The sequence below is a fragment of the Artemia sp. Qi Xiang Cuo genome, unplaced genomic scaffold, assembly GCF_049724085.1.
Source record: "Artemia sp. Qi Xiang Cuo unplaced genomic scaffold, ASM4972408v1 HiC_scaffold_3051, whole genome shotgun sequence".
NCBI classification, from domain to species: domain Eukaryota; kingdom Metazoa; phylum Arthropoda; class Branchiopoda; order Anostraca; family Artemiidae; genus Artemia; species Artemia sp. Qi Xiang Cuo.
Genome location: NW_028300446.1, coordinates 95,083 through 112,127, shown reverse-complemented (window position 1 = coordinate 112,127; position 17,045 = coordinate 95,083). Strand labels below are relative to the sequence as shown.

The 17,045-nt window shown below is 35.3% G+C and overlaps 1 protein-coding gene across 1 annotated transcript in view; it reads right to left on the bottom strand.

Moving 5' to 3' along the window:
• The window catches only part of LOC148938655 (purine nucleoside phosphorylase-like), a gene marked incomplete at its 5' end in the record, with an annotated part of 183,493 nt that overhangs the window by 71,616 nt on the left and 94,832 nt on the right, over window positions 1-17,045 (bottom strand). The window contains one exon of the mRNA XM_089107634.1: window positions 8,844-8,867. Coding sequence (XP_088963760.1) covers window positions 8,844-8,867 — 24 coding nt within the window. The remainder of the gene's footprint in view (window positions 1-8,843; window positions 8,868-17,045) is intronic.

The following is a 17,045-nucleotide window of genomic DNA, read 5'->3' as shown; positions in this document are numbered from 1 at the left end:
ATTACACTGAAAAAAGTACAAGGGTACGCCAAACAATAGATGGCGTGGATGTTTTCTTTGTCGACAGAAGCACCAGTTTCCACTCTTATAAGTTAACAATACTTTTTGGAAGATGCTTCAGCACATTCATGTATCCTTTTATCCCTGATCATTAACATGCATTACAATTCCTGCTTACGATTGACTCCCTGCTATAGAAGAAAAATCCCCTAACAAGGCAACCTAACAACTGGACCGTAAAGGCCAATGATCAAAAATTTCATGCATTTAGACTCCTTAGAATTGGGTGCTTGCCCACCCAATTTCAAGGGAATCTGGGAACTGATTTCAAAATGGAAGGTAGATTAAAATCCATTGATTCAGTTTCTTTAGAACACATTGCTTGTATCAAGAAGTTCTAAAAAGATCCGATCCCTTTTGTATTAAAGTCAGAGACGTCATCTCTGATGTAATGATTAAAAAAAAAAAAAACAAGTTTTTTTCAACTGAAAGTAAGGAGCAACATCAAAGACGAAAAGAACTTATTACATATAGGAGGGGGTTTGCCCCCTAGTCAATACCTCGCTCTTTACGCTAAAGTTTGAATTTTGTTCGAATCACAAATCACTGAATCATAAAGGCTGTTTAATTAGAATAGATAGCTCTTTTTAAAGCACTAAAAAAAAACTTTAGCCTAAAGAGCGGGGTATTGACTAGGAGACGAACCCTCTCATATACGTAATAATTTCTGTTCGTTTTAAGTTTTAATGTTGCTCCTTACTTTCAGTTGAAAAAACTTGTTTTTTTAAATTTAATTTCTGATCGTTTTTTAAACAATGCTAGGAAATCCGGTGCCTTCTTCATAGAAATGTCCCTTCCCCAAGGAAAAAACCTCCATGGAAAGACCCTCCCACGTAACCTCCTCCTCCAACCCCCTCCCCCACCAGAAAAAATCCCTCCTGAAAACTTCCGTATGCTTCCCAATAACCCATACTATATGTAAACAATGGGCAAAGTCCATAACTTGCAGCCCTTCCCTCGGGAACTTTAGGGGATTAAGACATCCTCAAAGAACTATTTATTATATTTTCGACTATGCTGAATAAAACGGCTATCTCAAAATTTTGATTGGATGACTTCGGGAAAAAATGAGCGTGGGAGGGGGCCAAGTTGCCCCTTAATTTTTTTGGTCACTTAAAAAGGGGACTAGGACTTTTAATTTACGTCCAAATGAGCCCTCTGACGAAATTCGAGGACTACTGGATCGATACGATCACCCCTGGGGAAAAAAACAACAAAAAACAAACGAACAAATAAACACGCATCCGTGATCTTTCTTCTAGCAAAAAATACAAAATTCCACATTTTTACAGATAGGAGCTTGAAACATCTAGGCTACAGTAGGGTTTTTTGTTACGCTGAATCTATTGATTTCATTTTCTTTAAGATTCTATCACTTTTAGGGGGTATTTCCACCTTTTTCGAAAATACGGCAAATTTTTTCAGGATCATAACTTTTGATGGGTAAGACAAAACTTAATGAAACTTATATATTTGAAATCAGCATAAAAATTCAATTCTTTTGATGTATCTACTGGTATCAAAATTTCCTTTTTTAGAGTTTCGGTTACTATTGAGCCGTGTCGCTACTTACTTACAGTTCTTTACCACGAACTGTTTGAAAATCCCCATTTGTATGTCCCATTTGTCCAACATGCTTTCCCCCTAGATTTTAAACCAATCGGTGGCAAAAAAACTTAAACTTTTACGCTGAAATTTTGGAGTCGGGTAGGTGTGGCTAATAAGGGCCTTGGACCCTGCTTGTACTTCCAATCATACATATTGAAAATTCTAGTATGTTTTGCTTCAATTAATGTGCAATATACACTGCTGCTCAAAAGTTGCTAGGGGGTCAATGGGAGTGTTGGAGGGAGGGGGCAGGGACCAATTTTGCCCTTAAATCATATAGATTGAGTTTTTGATTTGAATAAAGTGAGTTATAAATCAAGTATGAGCTAATGTGTATGACTTTACTTGTTCTGGGTTGCACAGTAGTTGGCACACACTACGAAGTGTGTTATAAAACTCATTTATTTGAAAATTTTTAACTAGTTGGTTATATCACATTCAAAATACATTAAACATTCCTGCCAGGTCTGAGATTGTGAAGTATACCGTGCGATTCTAAATGCCCCTAATAGCAGATGCAAAATAAAGCAGTTGATTTAAAAAGTTATTTAAATATCATTTTAGCGCAAAAAAGTACTACTTTCACGAAACAGTACTAAAAAAGTATTACTTTCGCAGAAGGTATTCAAAAAGTACTATTTCAGTCAGAAAGTATTAAAAGTGGTATTTTGGTACTATTGGTGGTATCTCTGCATGCTAGGTCATATCGAACCGGATCGCAAATAATAAGACACTAAGTGCAGTGTCTAATATCACTAATACACAATATCTGCAAGAATGGGACTTAGAAGAATAAAAATTAACTGTGTCACAAAAATATTACATGACAAATAGATACAAATGATTAAGAGGCAACAGAATAATAAAGAATTGAATGTAACGCAATAAAAGGCAATATAATATTTTATTATGAAATAATAGGATGAAATAGATATTGTATTTTATCCAAAAAGGAAATATTTAAATATTACATTTTTTTTATATATTTAATTTGGTGCATGTTTGTAATGGAAAAATCACTAATGTTTCCATTGCTTTGCAGCCCTTGCAATCTCTTTCTCCCTCCCCTTCATAAGAAAAAAAAAACAAATCAGCCCTTGTAATCTATCTTCAAAAGTTTGTCAATGGAATGTCATACAAAAATCAAATTAGAACATATCTTTTGACAATGCAGCAGATGAGGCTGAGTCTTACGGAAATTTGTCACAATAATTTTATTCCCTGTCTGAAATATATTCTTATATGTATTTTTCTATCTGACTCTAGACGATTTTCGGAACGCAAATAATTAAAACGAAATTTTAGCCGCTACTGTTTAAAATTTTTATATTTCGTTTTTTTTTCTAATAGAATAAGATTTTACGGTTCATCTTTAAGATCTACTGTTTAGAGAATTCTATTTTTGGGGAATATATGAACCATTAGAATCTATTTTTTAGTCTAATTTGGCCCTTAATAAATTTTGGTTTGAGCAGGCTTAAGTGAACAGAACGATCGCTTCAAGTTAGTTCATTTTTCGCTTTTTTTTCAATCGTAAATGACGAATAGTTGAGTATTGAAAAACACAAATGTTTATAAAGAAAAATTAAAGCAGCCAGATTTAGAATAGTCAAGAGTAAAAAAAAAACCTAGAAAAGATAATTAATAATAAAACTATGATTGGCAAAATAACGAAAAAAAAAAAAAAAAATAACGAAAAAAAAACAAAAAACTATAATTACGATTCCGACAATGTGCAAACGAACTACCTCTAGCAACACTCAAAGTGAACTGGTTCAATGAATTAATTTTACCGGTTCAAGACAAAAATGTTTCGATCATCAGTGAAATTGTATTATAATTAGCTGTGTCAGCTGCTAGTGTGATCGGTTGACTATTGCCATGTTTTCCTTGCAAGTGAAACTGTATAATATGTTTCTGTGTGTGTGTTTGTGTTTTTTTTTTTTTTCAAAGTTTTACAGCCTTGGAATGGTGAAACAAGTCTATTAGCTTTATGTTCCTCTAACAGGCTGGGTTCGCTAGGCCTACGATAAAAATTATAAACGGGTTAAGTTTAAAATTACACAGAAGAAGGAAAAAAGGAAATTGCATTTTGGGTTATGGGTCTATTATTAACAACTAATAGTATCGAGAATGATATTTTTTCAGGCATTTAGAGACTGTAAAAATATCTTTGTATATTTTTACAAACTTTGGAAAGTTTAAACTGTAAAAATTTACCTTTTAGTAGTAGTAGGAGCTGTAGGAGTAGTAGAAGTGATAGCAGCAGTAACAACAGTATTAATAGCAGCAATAATATTCACTTAGTGTCTTTTTGGTTTGGTCAACATCCCCTCGACATGCCCAGATAGTTTTAATTTAATACTGTGAGAAATACAAGCTGTTTCTGAGATAATGATGATTGCCCCTTTTGTTAACCTGCATGAACCAAATTGTGTTTTGATTTAGTCCAACAACCCCCTCAACAATACCTGAAAGTTTCAAGTTTCATAAAAGCTTTTGAAAGCTTCAAAAGTGCTGATTGGTGTTGATTTTCAACTGCTTACCCCAAGTTGGTTTAAGAGATATAGCACATGCCCGAAATTACAAATCATGCTGATAGTCAAATAAGTTACGAAAAAATAAATTTTACCAATCAATCCAGCATGCATAATTTATGAAGGTCGTCAAAAGAGGTGTATAATGTGAAGGCTGTAAAAATTTATGAGGTTTCGGGATAATGTACATTTAGGTCTGTTGAGAAGGAAATGTGTTAAGGAAACAAATTTTATTTCATGATTAAACAAAAAACAGTTTTTTTTTTCAACTGAAAGTAAGTAGAAGCATTAAAATCTAGAACAAAAATAAATTATTCTATATATGAGGATGCTTCTTTCCTCCTCAGTCACTCACTCTTCACGCTTCACAGTTTTTTTAGTACTTTAAAAAAGCTTCTTATCCTAATTAAGCGGCCCATGTGTTTCAGGAGTCGTTCTTAAAGAATTGGGACAAAGGGTCAAACTTTAGCATAAAGAGCGATGTATTTAGGAAGGGGCAGCCGCCTCAACTATGAATTGATTTCTGTTAGTTTTGAGTTTTAATGTTGCTCCTTACTTCCAGTTTAAAAAACATGTTTTTTTATTTAATTTCTGATTATTTTTCAAATCATGCCAGAAATCTCCTCCTGCATGGAAAATTTTTCCCGAAATCTACTTCCCTCTCCACAGAAAACTCTCCCCGTGGAAAATCCCCCCTCCACCTGAAAACTTTCTGTATACATCCCAATAACAAATACTATATGTAAACAATGGGCAAATTTCATAATTTACAGCCCCTTCCCCAAGGGTTGTGTGTGTGTGTGGGGGGGGGGGTCGCGTCATTCATAGATGTATTGCTATTGGACTTTCCAACTTGGATGAACAAGATAGTTGTTTTAAAATTTTGATCAGCTAACTTTGGGGGAAAAGGAGCATCGAAAGGGGTTAGTTGCCCTTCAAGTTTTTTGGTAACTAAAAAGGATACAAGAATTTCCGTTTTCTTTTGAACGAGCTTGGAAAAAGAAGTAGAATCAACTTGGAAAAAGAAGTAGAATCTGTAGTGACGACATTCTGTATGAATTTCCTTACTGCTTCCTACTTTCGGAGCCAAAAAAATATCAAGGATGTAGACATGGTCAACGAAAAAAATTACCTTAAGCTTGGCCATGTGTATCTTGGTCTGAACGCCAAAGCCGTCTTTCGGATCTGATGTCTAATACCCAATTTGCCGAAAGCAGCAAAAAATTCAAGAGTATTGCAAGGGAATTCTACATAGAAGCAGTAACACAAATTTAAAAAAGATTCCCATTTGAAGGTAAAATATGCAAGTTTGTTGAGCTTGTGAATCCGTTTTTCGCTCTTCCAGGAGAAGCTAAGACTTTGTAACCTTTTTTCACATCCTTTGGACTTCCTTTGTGGAACAAAGACAGCATTGAAAGGGAGTAGTGATAATTGACTTTAGTTAGTCCCCCCCCCTCCTCAGATGGCATGGAATGTGAAAGTGTTGACCCAGTTTTGTTCTGGAAATATGTCGTAAGTGTAAAAATCCCGATTGGATGTAAAAAGTTTGAAAACGCTTTGAAAGTAGTCAAATTTCTCTTCTGTTTGCATTTTCCAAATGTCGTAATAGAAAGACTCTTTAGTCTCTTAAAATTGATCAAGACTGCAAAGCGCAATCGGCTAGCCAGTGTAACCCTTTGCATCACTCTTCAGACAAAGTCTGAACTAAAACAAACAAGCGGTCACAGCCACATGGTCACTGATGATATGCTTAAAAAGCGTTTGAAGCGGGTTAAATCCAATGCGACAGCTTCAGGATTCAAAAGCAGATGTTTCACCTTTAGATTTCAAATGTGAAGCAGTGTTTTGAAGTGAATTCCACCTTTATAGCCAGAAGCGTTTGAAATGTGTTTTGGTCCTATCACATTTGACTTAGATTGCCGGTATTTTATCTGATTTTATCCGTTTCTAGTTCTGTGCCAGTTCTACAATTCAAGTCATTCATCTGAAAAAAGCCTTATGTGAGCCTCGGGAAGTCTAATTTCTTGTTCAAATTCTTCCAACAACTTATGCATAACCTACTTATTTGCTACTCATATTTGAAACCATTTCTACTTCCAATCTACTTATTTTTGGGTTCATCTACTTCTTTCTGGACCATGCCGAGTGGAAACACTGCTTCTTCTCTATCCCAATCTATTCAAGTCCTTCCTCTTTACACCATCAAAAAACATTCGCGTGAAATCCAAGTGACGATTTGAATTAATGTGTTAATAGTGCTATGTTAAAACATGAATCTCAGACGGGAATGATTATTACATTTCTAGCGACTTAATTGATAATTACATTTTCATTAATTGTTTTTGATTTGTATAATTGACGTGATTGAAAGGATGATTTTTTTTTATAACGTTTTTGATCATTTATGTGTTGTTCTATGTTTTCTTTTTTATTTTATTATCATTTGTCTTCCAATTTCTTGTTTTTGCTTTTTCTTGGTGAAAAAAATAATCGAACTATCCAACAAACTGTGGGGGTGTATCCCATTTGAGCGCTTTCCCATTTGAGCGCCATGGCGCGCAAATGGGAATTTCCCATTTGCGCGCCGTATTTTAATTAGTTCAGTTGTGTCCCAGTTGAGCGCCAGATAATTAGGCCGTGACCTAATTGCGTAAGCGATTGCACAACCGTTTACCCACAAAATGCAATAGGATTTAGTGTGGGAGCATATTTTTTTACCCTCTTATAACAAGTATTTAATGATGCCAGGAACAATATTTCTGGTTAGTATTAATAAGTCAGTTTGACAATGAAGAGCTCCAAGAATAAACAACTGCTAGAACACGACGGTTTCGTCTACAGATTCGATAAGCCGATTTCTGGAGGAAGAAAGAAGAGCTGGAGATGCATGAAGAAGGGATGTCTCGGGCGGTTACACACTGATTCCAGCGACGGCTCACCAGTTTCAGTTGGTACGCACGACCACAGCGCTGATCCTCTGCAGACCCAGCAGTACAAATTCCGGTCAGACCTTCGAAGCGAGTCAGCCCGTACTACTTGTCGACGGAGTACAGGGCTGGAACTCGAACAGCAGACGAGCTTCTCTTGGGTGTCGCACATAACATTTCGCCGGATGTGTGATATTAGCAGTTTTTGTTTGTATTTTTACCAATATATTAATTTGAATTATCCGTTTTTGGCACGATTTTTGGGTGATTTCGTTCCATTTCTAAACGATCGTTGTGAAATAACTCTAAAAAAAGAGCCGAATATTTCGACTTGACGAGCAAGCCTTCTTCAGCGGCAATCAGTTCTTACCCTATGAACGTGCGTAAAATCTTCACTTATATTCTTCACAAGCTTAACAAACGTTTAGCTTCTTAACTCTCAGTACAGAGTTATTTCACAACCATTGACCCAATAAAATCCTCAGTTTTGTTCGTTGTCTTCGTGGCAATAAATATTTGTACAGGTCAATGTGGCAGCAAACCACGCTTCATCCACCGCAAAATCACAATTTTGGGTTTGGCGCTCAAATGGTACTCCGTGGCGCTCAAATGGGAACAAAATTCCGTGGCGCTCAAATGGAACAAAATTCCGTGGCGCTCAAATGGGAAAGCGCTCAAATGGGAACACCCCAACTGTTGTTTTGCACAGTTTATGTGTGAAGCTTGTATAGACTGTTGCATTGAAGTTAAGGTGCCACAGTCGCCTTATCAGTATGTTTTGGGATAATTCTTGTTAGTATTTTTTTAGCTGATATTTTTTTTATGTAGTTTTGTGATTGGTGCTTTTTTTTTCTTTTTTTCTACAAATCAAAAGTGCATAGGCAGTTTTATGGGGGGTGGGGATTATGGACGAGGGGGGCACTTTCCCTGTGCACATAAATTTTAGGGGCGCGAAATTTTAAAAGGATAATCTAACGGTTATAATCATTTTTTAATTTTTGAAGTTTTATTTTTATTAAAATAAAGTAGTTTCATCTTTACATCTACTTGATAAAGTAGACATTTTTAATGATGTTTTGTACTTAAATTTTGATAATAGATGCTAATTTTCGGGAGACAGGAGGGGGGCGCTAGTCAAGACTTTACCCCAGGCGCAAGAGAGGCCAAAACCACCAATGAACAAGTTCCATATCGTTTTGTATGATTATTATTATAATCATCATCATTATTGTTATTAGGTTAAATAACAAATCGAATGACGTGTCTCTATTTTATTCATCTCAATATGGTGTACGGGTAAAAATTGATTAACATCTTATAACATCCAAGACTATATGCCAAAATCTTACGTTTTTCACAATTTTCACATAACTTAAAATTTTTGACCAGTTTAACTCATCCTCAGAAAACTGCATATTTTATGAATTGGTCTAGACTGTGCTTTATTAAATCAAAAAAAAAAAAAAAAAAAAAAAAAAAAAAAAAAAAAAAAAAAACAGGAGGGGAAAGGTTATTTTGGACAAATCTTGAGAACACACAAAAACCTAAACAAGTTTTTTTCGTGGGAGGAGAATGTCAAAGCTTGATTTTTTTTTTAAACCTGAATTTCATTAATACTATTGTTCACAATAACATTTATAGATTGTTTGATTTCACTATATCATTTGTTAAGTTACTTATGCGAGCAAAAATGACTAAAGCTCATACTTACATTTGAAATTCAACAGTTTTCATCCTAAAGAGTTCAATCTAAACTACTTGTGAAGTACAAATGTAATCTAAAATTCTACTAATGTGCTTTTGGCTATATATTTTTACAGGTTTTGGGCACATGTGGCTTTAAAAAACTTGTCTTGTCTACCTGTTAAGGTTTCCATCTTGATATCGTTATCATGTATTATCCAAAGACACATTCTAGGAGACAGGAACCGTCTGAAATTATTAGGAAACGTGATGTAAAATTAGGAAGCAGACGAGGAAAGATGAACCGGGGAGGAGGAAGAAAGTTAGGGTACCAAAAATCTGGGGTGGCCTAATCTTGATGCAAGATTTTTTTTTCACAACTAGCCATAATAATAATAGGGGGGCACTTTGGGGGAGGAGGAAGAAACTGAAAGTATAAGAAATAATCTTGATGCGGAATTCTTTTTTAAACTAGCTATAATAGAAAAAAGGGGGAGCACTTGGGGAGAGGAGGAAGAAATTTAAAGTATATAAAAAAAATCTTGGTGCAGAATTCTTCTTCAAAACTAGCTATAATAGAAAAAAAAGAGAACTTAGGGAGAGAAGAAAGAAATTTATAGTTGCGAAACAAACTGGGATTGTCGTCATTCAAGATTCCTTTTTGGAGCTAATTATAATAGCAACAAAACAGTATATTTTATCCCCCATGCGACACTCTATCCAAATATAATATTAATTGCTATTATAATTGCTCCTTATCCTGCTTTAAATGTCTGGATATACCCCAGTGGTGGTTTTGGCCTCTCTTAGCCCGGGGCAAAATCTTCATTAAACAAAATGGCTATCTCAAAATTTTGATCGGTCGACATTGAGGAAGCAAGGGTGTCGGTAAGGGGAGCTAGTTGTGCTCCAAGTCTTTTGGTTACTTAAAAGAGCACTAAAACGTTTGAATGAGCCCTTTTCTGATATTCTAGGACTATTGATTCGATGCGATCACTCCTGAAAAAAAAACAAAAAACAAATAAACACGCATCCGTGATCTTTTTCTTCTGGTAAAAAAATTCAAAATTCCATATTTTTGCAAATGGGAGCTTGAAAATTCTACAGTAAGGTTCTCAAGTGCGCCGAACTTGATGCTGTGATTTTCATTAAACCTCCTTGATTTTTAAGAGGTGATTTCCCCTTCTTTTTTTTCTCAAAACCAGTCAAATTTAATCAGGCTCGTAGCTGTAACAATGTTACAGCATTGTTACAATTGCAGGATCTGAAAACTTTCCTGTGAACACTTTCAACTTTATATTAGATGCATTATGTGCCGAACTCACAAGAAGGGAAAATAAGTATAGTCAGCTTCATAGCAGGTTTGGGTTTTTGGAGGCTATTAAAGGACTGGAAGCCTCAGAAATCACGAATCATGCAAGTGAGCTATTGAGTTTATTATCCCGACGACCTTGAGCCTATTATTGTAGATGAATGCTTACATTTGAAACCCTTCTTGGAGCAAAATACTAATGAAGAAAAAAAAAGCCTGACTCTAAGTGACGTTAGCAAGGTTTTGTGTAATTCTGATCCAGTTGACATCTATCCAAACATTGACGTTGTTATAAGAATGGTCCTTAGTAAGCCTACCACAAACTGCACAAGAAAAATTTTCTTCTCTACCCTTCTTCGGGGGAAGGACTACTTAAGATATTCAATCAGCCACGACAGATTGACATTATTATCTCTTCTCACTATTGAGGGAAGGCTAAACCAAGAGATGTCGTGCTATAAACATCATAGACACCTCCGCACAGAAAACAGTAAGGAGAAAGGCTTTATCAATTGGCTTTGGGGATGAATAGTCCTACTTTCAAAATAATGCATAATGCGCACATATATTTATGTGATACTATTCACCAGACTAATGGATTAAACTTATTTTCGATGCCTTACTGGCTTATATAATTTACTTAATATCCCCATCGCACATATATTTGATTCTCAACTTATTATCATAAGTGATGTTATTTTGCGATTAAATAAAAATTTTCATCATAAATTTTTTTTTTTTACAGTGACCCATCCTCCTATAGTATGAACACTTGGTAAAAATATTTGGCCCTAAGGGTGCCAAAGATTTAAATCTGGCCCTGACTATAACCCTTCATTAATATGGGAAATACGAGGATAGGAGGATAATTGTATAAAATCTTACCAGATTTCAGATTTGGTTGGTTAATTGTGTTAGGCATTCCGGTATTTTTCAGTTCGATATACGACACGTTTTTAAACTCAATACTCACATGGGAATACTATTACCGAACGGAATTGGACAACAGTATTCCCAGTAGGTTTCGATCGTCAAACCTACGGTTAAATCCCCAAATTTAATTTTGCTCCGTAGCCGTAGCTTGCTATAACATATTTCTATTGGTGCTAGGCGTATCCCTTTCCGCGGAAAATCAACTCTGGAAAATTCCCCCTGCCCGATTCAGAACCCATCAGTATTTAAATTTGTTGTAGCAGTATCTTATTCGAGCAATTACCCAAAAAAAATACAAAGATGGCGTTCTTGTGTCAAATACTGTGCATTATAACCCCCCATTAATAGAAATGAGGGTTTGGCGTAATCCCCTGTGGGAAAATTCCCTCTCTCCCAATACGAAAATCCCCCCTCCCTGCGAAATTGACTCTTACAGAAAATTGTAACAACATACAAAATTAAGCAGCCAAAGAGAAAGTATGACAAATAAACATAATGAAGAAAAAGGAATTTTAGAGTATTCTTCCTACATTCCAAAATATAGGCAGAATAAACGGTGCAGAATATCCCGTTGCACTTTCTTTTACATTTTTATGTATTTCAATTCTTTTTAATTTTTTTTGGGGGGGGGGGTAGAGTTATCATAGCAGGGTAAGATAAAGGTTAAAAATAAAAATGAAAATAAGAAATTAGTGGCATCTGCAGAAGAGTTGCCCTATGATGAAAGTGCACAGAGATAACAGGCTGGGACTAAGAAGTGGGAGTTCTTGATTCTCTCGGACTTAGTCTCGTGCCGAGCAAAGGTGTCACTAGGCAATATGTTTGGTGGAGGAATGGATTTTACCGGCTGGTTACTTTTACCGCCTGATTTGGGCGATGTTGCTTTACTTCGTTTTTATTCCTTTAAGACTGAGACTGATGTCCATCATTGATTTTATGTCATATATTTCTGTCTGCCCCTTTGACTATTAAAAAAAATTGAGCCAGTAAAATAGTGGCGCTTCGTACAACTATTTTACCAACTCAAATTTTTCATCCAACTGGCTAAAAAGATTAGAAGAAGGGCACTCAATTCTCCCTGTAGGTAACGCCCTGCCCACAACTACAGCACAAGATACTAGTTCAGTCCTTGCGATCAAAAACACGTCCATAAGGCGTGCATATAAAGGTTTTTCTGTCTGAAGTACTTTTAAGGAGCATTTTTTCGAACTTTAGGTCAGAACCAGGAAAACTTAAAATTGACAGAGCTCTTTATTCCAAATTAACTTTAAAAAAAAATTTATAAAAATAAGTGGTACTTGTTTAGTATCCAGGCAACACGTGAGAAGTGAAGTTTCGTTAATGCTAACAAAATAAAACAAAGTATGATAAAAGTATAATAGCTTTGAAATGAATTTGGGCTATGTATTTGCACATTAGGGGAGGAGGCGGGGTGGGATTGGTTTGAAGCATAGCATATATTAAATAGGTATCCTAACCTAACCTAGGTACCTTTTTTTGCCCCTTCAACCCCAAAAAACTAAAGTTTAAATATTTTTTCACAGAGTGAGCAATACCTCACTAGACAGCGGAAACCTGATCTAGACAGCGGAAGGAATAAATAAAGAAAAAGCGGAAAGAATAAATAAACTAGCGGAAACTAGACAGCGGAAAGAATAAATAAATCTTGATTTGTATGTTTAATTTAAGTTTTATTGGTTTTAAGATTCATTTTATCGTTTTAAGGTTTATTTAAGTTTTGCTCGTTTTAACAAAATACGACTAAAGTCTCTTTTGTAATAAGAAATTTTGCTCCCTGCGTAAGGGATATAATACTAGTTGCAATACGAAATGCAAGTCATATGGTAACCTTCAAGGCCACAGTGGAAAGATGTTTCCTTACAAAAGAAAAGTAATGTGTGTGTTACGCGTAAGTTAGATGGTTGTTGTATATGTCCACATACTTAGATGTAGATCAGTATGTGACCCAACCGATTTCAGGCCATGCCTCACCTTGGCATTTCTAAAATCCTGATGCATTGAAATAGAGTTTCTGGATAAAAGTTCCTTCAGACCACGTACCTAACTGTAGATTAGCGGTTCCCAACCGATTTTTGGCCATACCCTATCAAGACATTTCTAAAATCCTGATACATTGAAACCCAGTTTCTGGATAAAACTGCCTTCAGACCACGTACCCAAGTGTAAATCAGTGGTTCCCAACTAATTTCGGGCCATGCCCCATCAAGACATTTCTAAAATCCTGATGCATTGAAACCCAGTTTCTGGATAAAAGTGCCTTCAGACCACATACTTAAGTGTAGATCAGTAGTTCACAACCGATTTCAGGCCATGCCTCAACTAGGTATCTCTAAAATCCTGATGCATTGAAACCCAGTTTTTAGATAAAAGTGCCTTCAGACCACTTACTTAAGTGAAGATCTGAGGTTCCCAACAAATTTCGGGCAATGCCCCATCAAGACACTTCTAAAATTCTGATACATTGGATCCCAGTTTCAGGATAAAAGTGCCTTCAGACCACGTACCTAAGTGTAGATCTGTGGTTCCGCACTGATTTCGCGCCATTCCCCACCAAGACATTTCCAAATCCTGATGCATTGAAACCCAAATTCACGATATAAGTGCCTTCAGACCACGTACTTAAGTGTTGATCTGTGGCTCCCAACCGGTTTTTGGCATTGCCCCACCAAAACATTTCTAAAATCCTTATGCATTGAAACCCAGTTTCTGAATAAAAGTGCCTTCAGACCACACCTAAGTGTAGATCTGTGGTTCCCAACTGATTTCGGGCCATGCCCTACCAAGACATTTCTAAAATCCTGATGCATTGAAACCCAGTTTCAGGATAAAAGTGCCTTCAGACAGCTTACCTAAGTGTAGATCTATGGTTATCAACAAATTTCGGGCCACGCCCCACCAAGACATTTCTAAAATCCTGATGCATTGAAACCACAGTTTATAGAATTGCCAGTATGATCATTCCCTGTCTCACCCATTATAAAAACCCGGACCGAGGTGCAAGTGCTCTTAAGAACGTAAAAACATAAGTGGCAGGCATTATATCTATTCACGGGTAGACGAGTCAGATTTCTCTTGAATGTGAAACTTGCCTTCAACGTTGGAACACTAATTTTGAAGAAACTAATTTTAAATTAATTTATTCCAATACATACATGAAAATCGGTAATTAGTAGTGCAATGTTATTAGTAGATGTTTTTAGGAATTAAAAATAGGTTTCGAAGTCTCAAGTTGGTTTCAAAGGCATTTTGAGAAAGTTTCTGCCAAAATACGTGTTCCAGGGTAATTGGACCGCTGATGGCAGATCAAATGAGAGGAGCTGTTTGTACGCGCCGATATATATATATATATATATATATATATATATATATATATATATATATATATATATATATATATATATATATATATATATATATATATATATATATATATATATATATATATATATATATATATATATATATATATATATATATATATATATATATATATATATATATATATATATATATATATATATATATATATATATATATATAAATTAGTTCAGATGTTTGTAGGAATTACATGTAGGTTTCGAAGTCTCGAGTTGGTTTTAAAGGTATTTTAGAAAGTTTCTGCCAAATACGTGTTCCAGGGTAATTGGACCGCTAACGGCAGATCGAATGAGAGAGCTGTTTATACGCGCCGATATATATATATATATATATATATATATATATATATATATATATATATATATATATATATATATATATATATATATATATATATATATATATATATATATATATATATATATATATATATATATATATATATATATATATATATATATATATATATATATATATATATATATATATATATATATATATATATATATATATATATATATATATATATAACTGTATATATACAAACTTTGTATATATACAAACTGGAAGAATATTCTATAATAGGAGCTTTTCCAGCGTAAAGCCCCGTAAAATTTTGGATCTGCCACTAAAATATGTGATGTCCTTCAATTTTCTGAAAATTACCTAAGAATTTTACGAAAAACACTTCTTAACAGACGTTTGGTATTTTATTGGATAGGGCTATTGTGCCAACTTTTACCACAGCAACCAATAATTAGAATCCAAGTCCGAAAATTGGTCTCAATCAGGAACCCTTATCGCTATCTCAATTCACAAAGTGCAAAGATTTTCAAACAGAGGTGTTTATTGTTTAAAGTTCAGGAAAGGTCTGCACATTTCATACGAAAACATTGACTGAAAACGAAAGTAGTCTTATCTAGAAAAATAATTATCGTAGAAAATAAACATCACGACGTGAAAAAAAGATAAACCATCCCGTGGGGGATCCAGAGGGGGCGAGGGGTGCCCCCCTATCGTATTCCAAAGTTTCTTAATGTATCTTATTAACGCAATTGTTCGTTAATTAAACATACTAAAAATTTAATTTTATGGCATCAACCTATTTTGCGCCCCCCCCCCCCTAGAAAGCCTTGGGTCTACCCCCGAAACCATCACACCTATTCTACTAGTAATTAGAAGAATAAAAATTACTTTTTTCCACAAATTTCATCAACCCCCCGCCCCCTTTTTTTTTTATAAAATCCTACATAAGCCAATCAGTTGAGTCCGCTGTATGTAAATAGTAGATTAAGTCATAATTTGTATATAAATTAAGTCATACCTGTGAGATGGGACACTTGCAAACCACTTGGTTGGCGACGCATACAGACTAACCCACTAATCCATGAATAAGTGGGAGGAGCTTTTTGTTCGCACCGAGAATGAAGACCAGAAATGATCTGCGATAAACTTACTGGATAATTCTATAAACTGTGATTGAAACCCAGTTTCTGGATGAAAGTGCTTTCAGACCACATACTTAAGTGTAGATCATTAGTTCCCAACCGATTTCAGGCCATGCCTCACCTAGGCATTTCTAAAATCATGATGCATTGACACCCAGTTTTTGGATAAAAATGCCTTCAGACCACGTACCTAAGTGTAGATCTGTGGATCCGAACCGATTTTGGGCCATGCCCCACCAAGACATTTCTAAAATCCTGATGCATTGACACCCGGTTTCTTGATAAAAGCGCCTTCAGACCACGTACCTAAATGTAAATCACAGGTTCCCAACCGATTTCGGGCCATGCCCGACCAAGACATTTCTAAAATCCTGATGCATTGAAACCCAGTTTCTGGATAAAAGTGCCTTCAAACCACATACTTAAATATAGATCAGTAGTTCCCAACCAATTTCAGGCCATGCCTCACCTAGGCATTTCTAAAATCCTGATGCATTGAAAAAGAGTTTCTGGATAAAAGTGCCTTCAGACCACGTACCTAACTCTGGATCAGTGGTTCCCAACCGATTTTTGGCCATGCCCCACCAAGACATTTCTAAAATCTTGATGCATTGGATACCAGTTTCTGGATAAAAGTGCCTTCAGATTCAATGAGTGCATGGTCTTGTACTGGTCGTATTGTAGCCCTCTGATTGGCCTAGAAATAGGCTTGTGGTCTTGTACTGGTCAAAATTAGAGAATACTCCCTACTCACGGGATATGCTTTTAAAAATGAGTGCATCAAATTTGCAAAAATAGAAGATTATCTGGAAAGTACTTTTGATTTTTTTTTTAACCAAGATATAGATCTGTAATTCTTTGTTTTAATATCGAAAAAGATTTCCATGGTTTTAAAAAAATTAAATTTAGTAGCAATTAAGAATCACTAAAAAATAGGTATTGGATCTTTGAACTATGTTGAACAAAATTGCTATCTCAAAATTTTAATTGGATGACTTTGGGGGAGGGGACCTGTAGAGACGGTGTTCTAGTTGCCATCCAGTCTTTTTAGTCACTTAAAAATAACACTTACAAATTTAATATCCTTTCAATTGAGCTATTACGCAGCTCTCTAAGATATTCTGGCCAACCTCTAGCC